Source organism: Trichoplusia ni, chromosome 11 (assembly GCF_003590095.1).
Source record: "Trichoplusia ni isolate ovarian cell line Hi5 chromosome 11, tn1, whole genome shotgun sequence".
Taxonomy (NCBI): domain Eukaryota; kingdom Metazoa; phylum Arthropoda; class Insecta; order Lepidoptera; family Noctuidae; genus Trichoplusia; species Trichoplusia ni.
In genome coordinates this window covers 5,362,802-5,375,523 of record NC_039488.1, presented here as the reverse complement: position 1 = coordinate 5,375,523, position 12,722 = coordinate 5,362,802, and the positions used below count along the sequence as shown (strand labels likewise).

At 35.9% G+C, this 12,722-nt stretch overlaps 2 protein-coding genes across 2 annotated transcripts; one reads left to right on the top strand and one right to left on the bottom strand.

The window, feature by feature from the left end:
• The first annotated feature begins 7,732 nt into the window (after positions 1-7,732).
• Positions 7,733-8,686, top strand: LOC113498790. Its single transcript, XM_026878935.1, has one exon. The coding sequence runs from the start codon at positions 7,733-7,735 to the stop codon at positions 8,483-8,485; it is 753 nt and encodes a 250-aa protein (XP_026734736.1). The 3' UTR covers positions 8,486-8,686.
• Positions 8,687-10,468: 1,782 nt separating this feature from the next.
• Positions 10,469-11,882, bottom strand: LOC113498789 (the record flags this gene model as incomplete). Its single annotated transcript, XM_026878933.1, has 3 exons — positions 10,469-10,881; positions 11,225-11,495; positions 11,607-11,882. Coding segments are annotated over 3 exons (726 nt in total), but the record flags the coding sequence as incomplete, so codon positions are not given.
• Positions 11,883-12,722: the final 840 nt, after the last annotated feature.

Below are 12,722 nucleotides of genomic sequence, written 5' to 3'. Positions count from 1 at the left end.
TGAAACTACTGTTATAATTAACTTGTTATTTTTTCTACTGGTAGTTGATAGTTGTTTTAGGGTCTCGTACATAAATGGTAAAAATAGAAAAATAGGGGTCTCACCGTTCGCAGTCTAAATTGAAATTTTCAAAGATGGTGTATTATGGTACCGCTATTAACCAATATAATATAGTCCAATATAGTTAAACAACCTTTGGTATGGTCATTTAGACGAAATCTGTTGTTTTTATTTGCAAATACGATTTTCTTTATTTGCAGGCACCCGCGAGTACTAGGTACTTGTACTTGCCTGGTTGACACATATATTTCTTAAGTTAGCACCACTTTTTTATTTCAATTTTTATGATACTATTAACAAGCTTGTAGTAATAATACACACGATCCGTAACCAAATCGTAACAAATAATTTCAGGTCGTCAATTATTGATTACATTTATAATTGTTGACGTCAATTATTGAGTACATGAATACAATTATTTAACAACTACGGTGTTCAAATAGTCATTGCTTGATACATCTAATTTCTACAAATTTCTACCGGCACCCGAGTTACGTTACTGACAACTGTCAGATTGACTGACAACGGCGAGGAATGGCTTTAAGAGATCTCGAAGATACATATTCTAATTTAGATTAAAATGATGATGATGACATCCTAGCCGACTTCGATTATACGAATGCTTTATTCTTGAAGTCAGCGATGCTTAGGATGTGGCTTATGTGAGAAATATTTTTAGAGAAGAAAAATGTATATAACCAGAAAGTCTTTGGTGAACCTTAGGTAGTTGTAAACAGTCAGTGACACTGACGGTTCTGTACATAAGTTGAAGAGAAACTAATAATTTTGGTAACAAATATTTTAATTGTCATCCACATTTTTATGAATGCAATAACTGTTACTTAAACGTTTAGTTTTTTCATCTAATCTTTATTTTTTATTTTTGTTGTTTTATAGAACAGGTCCCGTTTTTACTTTTTTTTTAACGAACACAGAAAACAGATTTTTTGAACCCTAAAAAAAGTTTTTTGAGAATTAACTATTTACTCTAAAAACCTTGTTTAAATTTGCATAGAAACTAAATTTAATATATGAGCTGTTTGTTTATAGACTTAACACGTTGTACGTACTAATTTGCAGTTACCCGTAGTAGGAGCTAACCACAGAGTTCGAGTGATCCGTTTAGCTGAAGTTTAGCTCAGAGTTAAGGTTCTCAAAGTGATACTTACCTTTGTATTAAATCAGAATTTGAAACTGATATCTTTGGCTGGTTCTTGAAGCTATTAGTAGTTGTTTTTCGACGATGTAAAGTTATTTAGGCATTTTGATAAGATAGATAGATAGATAAAGAATTTATTCAGTACAAACAATAACAGACACAAAGAAATTGACATAAAAAAGTGGGTACACAATACAAAAGGTTTTTGTTTTGAAAGACTTAATTAGTTTTATTTTAATTCCAAATAATTTTCTGTCGTGAATTCGTCGTGTCATGAATTTGATGGTGAAAAGTATTTTTTTTGCGAATTTTTTGTTTTTATTTTCCTATTTCTACCTAAACCTTGGTATCGCAAAACCTACTCGACATAGATCAGTGTGTTAAAGTCCAAGTCATATCTTTTCTGCTTACTAAGTGTACGAGTATGTAGGTCTTATGATATTTAGAATTATCGGCATTACTCTCGGACTAGATTTTCTAGGAGAAAGTTTTAATTTCAGCAGATAGATCTAGTACTTTAACAACATTTTGCCGACACATTTTCGTCATATCCAGTTTTCTCTTTTTTTCAAGAATCTTTGCAATATACTTCCAATGGCAAAATACCCTCTTAATACTAATAGATCCTGCACATAATACATACTAAACAAAAAAGGTAGCCAATCACAATATCCTTAGCGTAAAAAGGATGAAATTAGCGAACGGTGTGTTCGGGCATAATAGTGGGGAATGCCGAAAATTACCGGCCGACCTACTAATGCCGTGTCTCAGGTGGCATAACACCGGGGTGGAAGCTTAAACGATTTCCCTTCTCTCCTAAAACGTACCATGTTATTGCAGTAAAGCCTAGTTTTAGGTAGGACCAGCACTTACTGCTTCGTAATAGTGGAGCGCTTTTAGCTGACGTCATCAGTTCTGGATAAGCTTTTTTTGGTTGTGTTTTTGTTTTTAAGTTGTGTTCAGGCGTAAACGCCTGTTCTAAATGAATAGCAAAAAGTTGTGAAACATGTAACTATTGCAAATTGCATAGGCGTTTCGGCGCGTATTAGTAATATTCAATGTCATCGTTCACTTGCCTGACAACCATTGTCCGTGTAACTTCTAATTATTATATTAAACCTAATTTCGCTAATTTTCGGAGTTTTTTACTTTGATTGGCACCATTACATCCTCTAAAGTTGTAACATGGTGGCCCATGAGGGGAACTTTAAAAATCGCGACTATTTAATGTAAAATCTACGAAATAACGACTTGGATTGGAACATCGCGACAACGCGTGCGCGGCAGTAACCTCAAGATTTGAAGCCTGCTGTGGAAGATCGAAAGTCCACAGAGTCCAGCGTGTGGGGAATAGCTGTCTGGGCAATTGAAGAAGCCAGCCTCCGAGCCAGTGGTGCCACTAAAGCATTACCTCGTGTGGAGCGTCAGCGTGTCGTGCCAAAGTTGAGTGTCCATCCTTTGTCTATCCTTCCTATTACCTACCTATTTGAATATTGACTATTGCATTCTATTTGTGTGAATCAAGGTATATTCGAGTAAATTAAGTATTTAAATTTTCTAAGAATTCCGTTTATTGCGAAATTATACCTAAAATATTTTTATTTTCATGTACCGTCAATAAAAATAAAATCGTAAAGAAGTTGCATCAGATTGATTAAAACGATTCTAATAATCCCTATAATTTATATTCTACTGTATCCAAATAATATCTCTTTGAAACAGGAAAAAATATTAAATTCATTTAATTTATTGTATCTTTGTCATTCCGTTAATAATAAAAATAGAAACATTTGAACAGCATTAGTTTTTACTCAAAATTGAGCGAGATTTGCCGACTATTTCAGATCTAACCGACTGCGAAAATACAGACCGCGTTGGCTGGTTGCGGGGTCAAAGTCCATCCACTACCAGCGTTAGCGGCTGAGCGTGCTCGCCCAGCTTCTCTGCTTCTCAGGTGACACCGAAGCGAGGAACGTGAGCCCATTCCATTTATTATTTAGTCAATCTTAGTGTTCTTTATTTGCGATGGCTGAAAATAGGCGTTTCAAAGAACTTTTCACAAAGAGGGCGTCCGCCAAAGGACAAATTACTAAATTTAAAAATTATCTCAGTAGTATTTCAAGCGAAAGCGATTTAAATGAAATTCAATTGACAGAGTTGAACATAAAGCTTGCTAAGTTTGAAGCCTTATCAGTCAGAGTTGACGATTTGCAGAGTGAAATAGAGGTTCTGGATTCTAGTAACATTGATGCTGAAATTGACGAACGTGATAATATTGAACAGGATATAGTAATTAATATAGCTACTGCTAAGAATTTAATATCCAAGTTTTCCAAAAAGGCTGAGCTCGAATTAAGACGTCATTCCTTTCATAATACTACATGCTGTTCTGAAGATCATCCTAGTTTAGGTTTAAAGCTTCCTCAAATCCAAATTCAACGATTTAATGGTGACCATTTCCGCTGGCTTGAATTCAAAGACACATTTGAAAGTTTAATACACAATAATGATCGTATTCCAGATATTAATAAATATTATTATTTAAACTCATATTTGCAAGGCGATGCAGCTCGAGTCCTTTCTAATCTCGAGATCTCATCTAAGAATTACAGTGAAGCATGGAAGTTGCTTTGCAATCGTTACGATAATAATGACATATTAATTAATCATCATCTCAATTCTTTATTGCATATAAGGCAGCTTCCACGCGAGTCAGAACGTTCTTTGAGGTACTTAGTCGACCACATCACTAAGAATTTACGTGCGTTGGTTAGCTTAGGTCAGCCAACGGATAATTGGGATGTCTTGATTATATTCATTTTATCAGCAAAGTTGGATGGTCATACTCTATTAAAATGGGAAGAGTATCGTACCAGTAATGTAAGCGGAAGACCGAAACTAGAGCACTTCTTTAAATTCATTACCGATCGTGCTAATGTACTCGAGTCAGCACACCGAAATAATAATTATGTCGATAACATTATGGGCTCTAGGACGCCTACGTCTCAGCGTTCTATTCCCAACAATAACCAAACATATAAACATAGTCAAAATAAGACGCCAAGTAATAACGTTAAGTCTTTTGCAAGCACTAGTAGTAATGGTAAGCATAAGGAACCAAAGGGTTTCACATGCATTGTTTGTGACGGCTGCCATCGTATCTACGATTGCCCAGCATTTAAAGCTAAGGGCATTGATGAGCGAATGTCAGACGTGACAAGGTATAAATTGTGCATTAACTGTCTGAGACAAGGTCATGCTGTTAATAACTGTCGCTTTAGGTCATGTCAAGAGCCTGAATGCAACGAAAGGCATAATAGCTTGCTACACCGTCCGCCAACGTTGACAACTCAGAGTGCACACGTTGAGGAATCAGGTGAAATAGTAGCTAGTTATTGCAATAAAAACACAAGTTATCTTTTATTATCTACTGCCATGGTCGAGGTATCGAATCCATTTGGCCAGCAAAAGGTCAAAGTTCGTGCGTTATTAGACTGTGGCAGTCAGTCTTCTTTTGTAACCGAATCCCTAAAGATAAGGTTATCTTTAAAGTCCCATCATATTGACTCGCTAAAGGTCATAGGTATAGGCAACACACAAGCAAATAATGTCACTGAAAGCTGCAACATTATATTGCAATCATTAAATAATAAATTTAATATAAATTGTTCATGTTTAGTTTTAAAGGAACTGACTGGTCGCTTACCGAGAATTCCCGTCGATATTAGTGCCCTAAAATTACCAGAAAATATCCAATTGGCTGATCCTATGTTCAATCAGCCTGCCGACATAGATGTATTGATAGGCGCCGACATATTTTGGGATATTTTAGGGAACGAACAAATTTCTTTGGGAACCAATAATCCTAAGTTACGGAGCTCGCACTTAGGTTGGATAGTATCCGGTCCCATTAACTCAATAACACCGCATAAAAGCGTACACTGTAACCAAAGCGTAATTTCTAAAAACCACGATGGTAATCAGGTTATTGAAAAAATGCTAGGTAGATTTTGGGAATTAGAAGAAGTACCCAAAAAATCTATTATGAGTGAAAGTGAAATTTATTGTGAAAAACATTTCATCACTCATACCACAAGAACTAAGTCAGGTAGATTTTGCGTAAGGCTACCCCTTAAGGATACAGCTGATTGTTTAGGTGATACCTACAATCTAGCTAAGCGGCGATTCCTAAATTTAGAAAAGAGATTTAAACGTAATAATATGTTAAAGATAGAATATAATAAATTTATTAAGGAATACGCCGACCTAGGTCATTTATCTTTGTTAAATAATGAAATATTAATTCCTAATTATTATTTATGCCATCACGCAGTTTTAAAGCAAGAAAGTGAATCCACAAAACTTCGTGTTGTGTTTGATGGGTCTGCTCAATCTTCATCTGGTTGTTCCCTTAATAACGTATTAATGGTAGGCCCCACAGTACAAGATACTCTTTTTTCTATCTTGATACGCTCCAGGCAATACAAATACCTGCTTACGGCCGATATAGAAAAATTCTATCGAAATGTGCTCGTACACGAAGATGATAGATATTTGCAGCTCATTCTGTGGAGGGACGAAGAGTCTAAACCGATTCAGACACTTCAACTCAACACTGTAACTTACGGTACAGCGAGTGCAAGCTACCTTAGCACACGTTGCTTGTGGCAGGTAGGTCAAGAACAGAATGATGAATTAATTCGCACCATCATTCAAAAGGATTTTTATGTCGACGATTTAATTACTGGATCAAATAATCCACAGCAATTAAAATATATACAAAACGCTTTATCTGAGGCATTAAGGTCAGGATGTTTTAATTTAAGAAAATACAAAACAAATCATCCGTCCATATTTGATAATGTTGCTATCAATGAGCAGGACAAGCTTATTTTCAGTGAGTCTTCAAGCACCCTAGGCTTGGGATGGGCTCCTGCCAGTGACACCTTGAGTTTTCCTATAAAGGGATTTTCCCACGACACTAATCATAACATTATATCTAAGCGATTTATTATGTCAAACGCGTTCAAAATATTCGACCCATTAGGTCTGTTAGGTCCCATTGTAATAAGGCCAAAAATAACGTTACAAAAGCTCTGGCAACTTAAACTTGACTGGGACGAGCCTGTCCCTCAAGAAATAAAGGAAGAATGGATCGATTTCTCTGACAGCATAAAATACTTACACAATCTACGCGTACCGAGGTTAGTTCTAGGTGCATCACCGAAGGTCATCGAATTACACTCGTTTAGTGATGCATCAAGTTATGCGTATGGCGCATGTATTTATATGAGAACGATTAGCGCCAACGGTGACGTCACGGTTGGACTATTGTGCGCAAAGTCTAAAGTAGCTCCACTAAAAAGCACTACCATACCACGTTTGGAACTGTGCGCCGCCTTACTCGCTTCTCAACTCGTAAAATCAGTGGTAGATTCCTTAAGGTACAAGCCAGACAAATTAATACACTGGTGTGACTCAAACGTAGTGTTGTGCTGGATACGTAGTGACGTCAGTAAATTAAAAATATTTGCAGCTAATCGTATCACGGAAATAAAAGAATTAACTTCATCTTCGGCGTGGCGATACGTACCTACAGATTTAAACCCTGCTGATTTATTATCTAGGGGAGTACATGCTAAACGACTAACGTCCCTATCACTCTGGTGGACAGGGCCTTGTTTTTTAATGTATGACGAAACCGAATGGCCTAAATCCAACCTAAAGGATGTAGAAATATTACCCGAATTAAAGGCGCATCCGATAGTCGTAAAGTCACCCATTATCGATTTTGAAAAATATTCATTGTTATCTAAGTTAGAACGGTCATTTGCTTACGTTCTTAGATTCATATTTAACTTAAAAAATAAACATAACAAACGAGTTGGAACATTGTCCGCTAATGAGTTGCGTGAGTCATTCCGCTCGCTTTGTGTTATCTCCCAAGGTCAATCCTTTTCTATTGAATACGATCTGTTGTTAACTGGTAAACAATTAAATAAAAATAGCAAGTTATTAGCATTATCGCCTTTCTTAGATGAAAACAAGTTAATTCGTGTCGGTGGACGAATCGATGCGTCCAGTTATTCATTTGAAAAGAAACATCCAATATTACTTCATGCTACGCATACGTTAACAAAACTTTATTTTATTAGACAGCATATTAACACTATGCATGCCGGTCCTCAAATGTTATTGGCTACTGTTAGAGAAACAATATGGCCAATTAACGGTAGGATACTAGCGAGGCGCACAGTAAATAACTGCGTACGCTGCAGGCGCTTAAGAGGTACAACTTTACAACCTAAAATGGGTAATTTACCGTCTCAACGAATAACGCCAGACTATCCATTTTTATCCGTTGGCCTTGACTTTGCTGGCCCATTTTACATAGTTAACCGTAAAGGACGAGGCTGTCGCATTGTAAAATGTTACTTATGTCTTTTTGTTTGCCTTCGTTATAAATGTATACACCTTGAAGCAGTCAGTGACTTAACAAAGGATGCATTTATAATGTCATTAAAACGATTTATATCTCGTCGTGGCAAGCCAACTGAAATATTTAGTGATAATGGTACTAATTTTGTAGCTGCCGCGAAAGAAATAGGCTCGTTCATCAAACAGAAAAATGAACCTTTAGTTGACTTTGCAAGTCAGCAATCTATAAATTTTAAATTCATTCCGGCTTACACTCCTCATTTTGGTGGCATATGGGAAGCCGGGGTTAAGTCGGCAAAACATTTGTTACGACGAGTTTTAGGCGAATGTCACTTGACGTTCGAGGAACTGTCTACTTTATTCGCACAAGTGGAGGCGATTCTCAATAGCCGTCCCTTGTGTCCCCTCTCATCCAGTCCCAACGACCTCCTTTCCCTCTCCCCAGGACATTTCATCATTGGCCGACCGCTGATCGCTCTGCCAACACCAAACCTGGAAGACGTGAAGGAAGGCCAATTGCGACGCTATATGCGCCTTGAGAAGCTGAGGCAACATTTCTGGAGAAGGTGGCAGAAGGAATACCTCTCTGAATTACAACAAAGGACAAAATGGCGGACAAACACGTCAAAGCTGGACGTGGGAGATATGGTGCTGCTAGCGGATGACAACGCGCCCCCTCTCACTTGGAAACTCGGCCGCGTACTTCGTCTCATACCCGGACCTGACGGGATATCCAGAGTGGCAGACGTCCTCACCACCAAGGGCTGCGTGCGACGCGCCTTTGTGCGCCTCTGCAAACTTCCCTCAGCTGAAGATTTAAACGGTTGAAACTACCTTTCAACGGCCGGGAATATGTTCAGGCGTAAACGCCTGTTCTAAATGAATAGCAAAAAGTTGTGAAACATGTAACTATTGCAAATTGCATAGGCGTTTCGGCGCGTATTAGTAATATTCAATGTCATCGTTCACTTGCCTGACAACCATTGTCCGTGTAACTTCTAATTATTATATTAAACCTAATTTCGCTAATTTTCGGAGTTTTTTACTTTGATTGGCACCATTACATCCTCTAAAGTTGTAACAAGTTGTGTGTTTAAGTTTGAATGTTGAATGATAGTCGAATTGTAGTTTTAAAATAACTCAGGAATAAGAAGAATTCGTTTGGGGATTGTGAACTCTGATACTTCGTTCTAGATCCAAATTTTGTAATTTTGGTAAGAATACCTTTTTGATAGCTTTTTTGATAGCAGCTCAAAACTTGTCGATTGAAATAGAGTATTTAATTAACATCCAATTAATAAAGTAGGGAAAATACCATAATTACTTGATTGAAATAATGTTGGTATTTAATTTAATTTAATAAAACGTGCTTAAAGCGATGTATGGCCAATAACTTTTTGATAGAGGATAAAAAAGAAAAAAAAAATATAACGATTCACAAAACAGAACTTTTCATCAACACCAAATATTTTATATCAAACAAACAAACAAACAAAGATTCCCCCAATCCATTTCGTCAATTTCTACGTACGTTAAACTTAACCAACCACACTGTCTGCATGCCTTTAGGCAGAGGTGCGTAATGCAATGACGCCGGTTCGAGTCTGGCGAGTCAATTCAGTGCGGTTCCACTGGCGCTAAGCTATTAGGTGTTAACTTCGACATGAACAGAAATGTGGTATGTCCGTCGCACGTTGCTAATGGACAAATGTAGGTACTAGTGCAAGGCTTAATTCGCTTCTCGATTCGTTAAGTTTGTCATGAAGGCAGTTTGGGATAAATATGGATTTGGGAAAAATACCTTAACACCCTAAGTGTTAAGGTATTTTTGTAATTTGTTTGATTGTTTTTATTCTGATTTATTGTGTGTTTTTGTCTATGTAAATGTCAGGGACCGCGGCAAAAATTAACTTTTTTTTATCTTTGAATACACAATTGTTGTGTCGAATTCCTAAATGCAAAAAAAAAAACAAATTATATGTTTTCTTTGAATAGAATTATTCAATATGTGGATTCTGTGAAACGATTACTATAAAAGTTTATTCATTTTAAACAATCAAACCATTTCATTTGTTAAAATCACTACAAATGTATATAATCTAGAACCACAACTTACTAAAACAGTACAACTAGATTCTGTTATCAGCAGTTCTGATTAAATAATATAAAACAAAACAACGGAGCTTAGTAATAACTGCTTTCAACCGCTTTTAATATCGCAGGTGGGAATCGTTTCACTTAAATGTTGTGAAATTCCGCCGTATCGACTTACGGCCGATTCCAATAACTTATCTATCACCAGTTTTGGCCTACTAAAGATAGAAAATTCTATCTATCATCGGTTTTGATGTTCCAATATAATACTGATGGGTATGACAACTAACCGCCATACGCTATCTATCGTTGGGAGGGTCTATCTCTTAACGCAGATAGATATTTCTATGAAATTGCAACATTATGCGTCCCAATATCCTTTTGATAGCTATCTGTCAGTGATGTCAATACAAGAGATAACCAAATTTGTCAATCCGTCGAATTGCAGGGATATGCAAATATATCGTAAACTATCTTTCAAATACATTCGTAGAAGTGCAGTGTTTCTAGTATGTCCGAGTCTAGTGAAAGTGATTTATCCATGTTAATGGAATTATCTGATTGGGACAGTGATTTTGAAGAAGAATCCCATAAAAATAACAAGACCCGCGTAAACCATATGAACGAATTAAACAGTAGCGAATTCACGTATAGATTTCGCTTAAACAAAACTGCTGTTAGTAATTTATTTTTTCAGAAATATATCCTTTGTTAATATGGTGTTACATGAACCTAGTGACAATAATATTGATGAGCGACAAGACTTGATAAACAATTACTTTGGAGAGTAAGTTATTTGTGATCCCATGTCTTTCATTTCAATAACTGCATGCATGATGACACATACATGATTAATGTTAGGTATATTTTATTTGTTCCAGATTTGATTTGAGTGAATAACTGTGAATTGAAGTGTAATTGTAAGTTCATTCAATAAAGAAAAACAAAACTTTATTTTAATACTTCTTTATTTTGCTCTAAGTCTAATTTTAACTTTTTATTTGTTAATTCCATGTGTTCTATTTCTAATTCTAATTTCTTCTTTTTAGTAATATAATAATCAGCAATAGCTTGATTTCGTGCAGCTCGAGTCCTTATGTCATCATCCAGTAGCCTACGTTTTTCTTTATCTGAAAATAAATATAATTATTACTTAAAAAATTGGTTTTATTGCAATAATGTACATTAGTTTTTCCAGACCATCCCAAATGTACTAAAAACTGTTTAGATTACACATCCATATAAATGTGAATTACCCAAATGCAATATTGCATCAAATAGTTGGGTATTTAAGGTCTTATATAAAATATTAGTAACAAACATTTGACCTATACATAGCATGCAAACACTTATTTTAAATAATTATTAATAACTATATTTTGTCGATATATTAATCTATGAGTACTTAGCAGTTAAATATGTTTGTGTTTTATCATATACAATTGCGAACAATTGCTGACAGTAGATACATACTAATATTGTTGCCACTGGGAGATTTAAAAAAGAATTTCTTTGGTTTCGGACTTGTCACAACCAGCTGTTGGATATTCCCTGATGATTCAATCTCATTTTCGACACCACCATCATTCAAAACCTCGGAATCTACCGTCACCTCGGAATCTACCGTCACCTCAGCATCTCCTCCAAATGATACAGTGTAACCCTCACATGTTGCACCTAAAATGGATGCCACTCTGTCCAGTGCATCATCTGGTGGAATGTATTCTGGCTTGCCACCACCTGTCTGCAAGTGTAGATACATTATATTATTAACACAATGTGTTGATTCATTTTTATATACCTAGATGTCATCTATGTATATAAAAATACACAAGAGTAAGGACGAAATGACTACCTTAATTTGGTTCATCCTAATTTTGGTAGATCTTTTACGAGCAGTTTTTTTTAAATTCTCCCATTTCAATTTAAGTTGCTCTGTTCTTCGCGGGTAACTTGATACAGATGCATTGAATGCTCCTGTAATTTTAGTCCAGGCAGCTTCTTTAAGCTGATTATTGGCAGCGTTTGTAGCCTTGCTTGTAATCACCTTATTAGCTTCAATAAGGTCAATTAGCAAGGCCACCTCATCTTTAGCTAAAGGTACACCTTTTGTCTGAAAACCAAACAAATATTAAATACAGTGTTGATCCTAATTATAAGTAAAGAAAGACAAAAAAATATTGTTCCGAGGTTTATTTAGTTTGCAAGATAATTTCGTGGGTAATTTACTAAAAAGCCTCCGTCACTTGTATAGGCACGTATATAATAATGTCTGGTAATACTTACAGTGCTCATTATAATGTAAAAAAAACTTGATATCACAACAATAGGAGCGGTAGCGTTGACGGTTGAAAATTTGAAACTTCAAACTTGAATAGTTAAATTGACACTTGACTACGTTTCGTACTTCCGTTTTATGCGCCAAATATTTGTTTGATAAAATAATGACAATGAAACATAACTATGAAGAAAAAAATATTTTAGCATAAAGATATATCCAATGCTTAAATTCGATCAATTTGTATTGTTTTATAGAAAAGTTATATGAAATAATATTTGTTTCGACGTTGCTTTTTTTTGTAGCTTTTGTAGTAACAAAACGTTTGGGAGGGCTGGATAGTTGAGCTTATCTACAGATGTCGATGTCTCGATAGACGTTATCGTCACTTGTGGAACGCAAAATAAGGATAGATAGAAGTCTACTATTTATCGTTCATAACAAGATATCGGTTACTGAGGATACGTTATTGGAATCGGCCATTACACAACAACTCGGGCAATACGAACTTAAGATATAGAACCGTGGAATAGAGAATAACTGGAAGTGTCATTTATTGTCATAGTAATAAACCAGAGGAGAAAAAAACTTGTGATGTACGACAGTGAAATATTGTTTTGATAAGTGACGCTACTTTGACTCTTGTCAGTTCAATGCATTGGAGATTGGACCAGAACTTAATTTCTCGGAGAA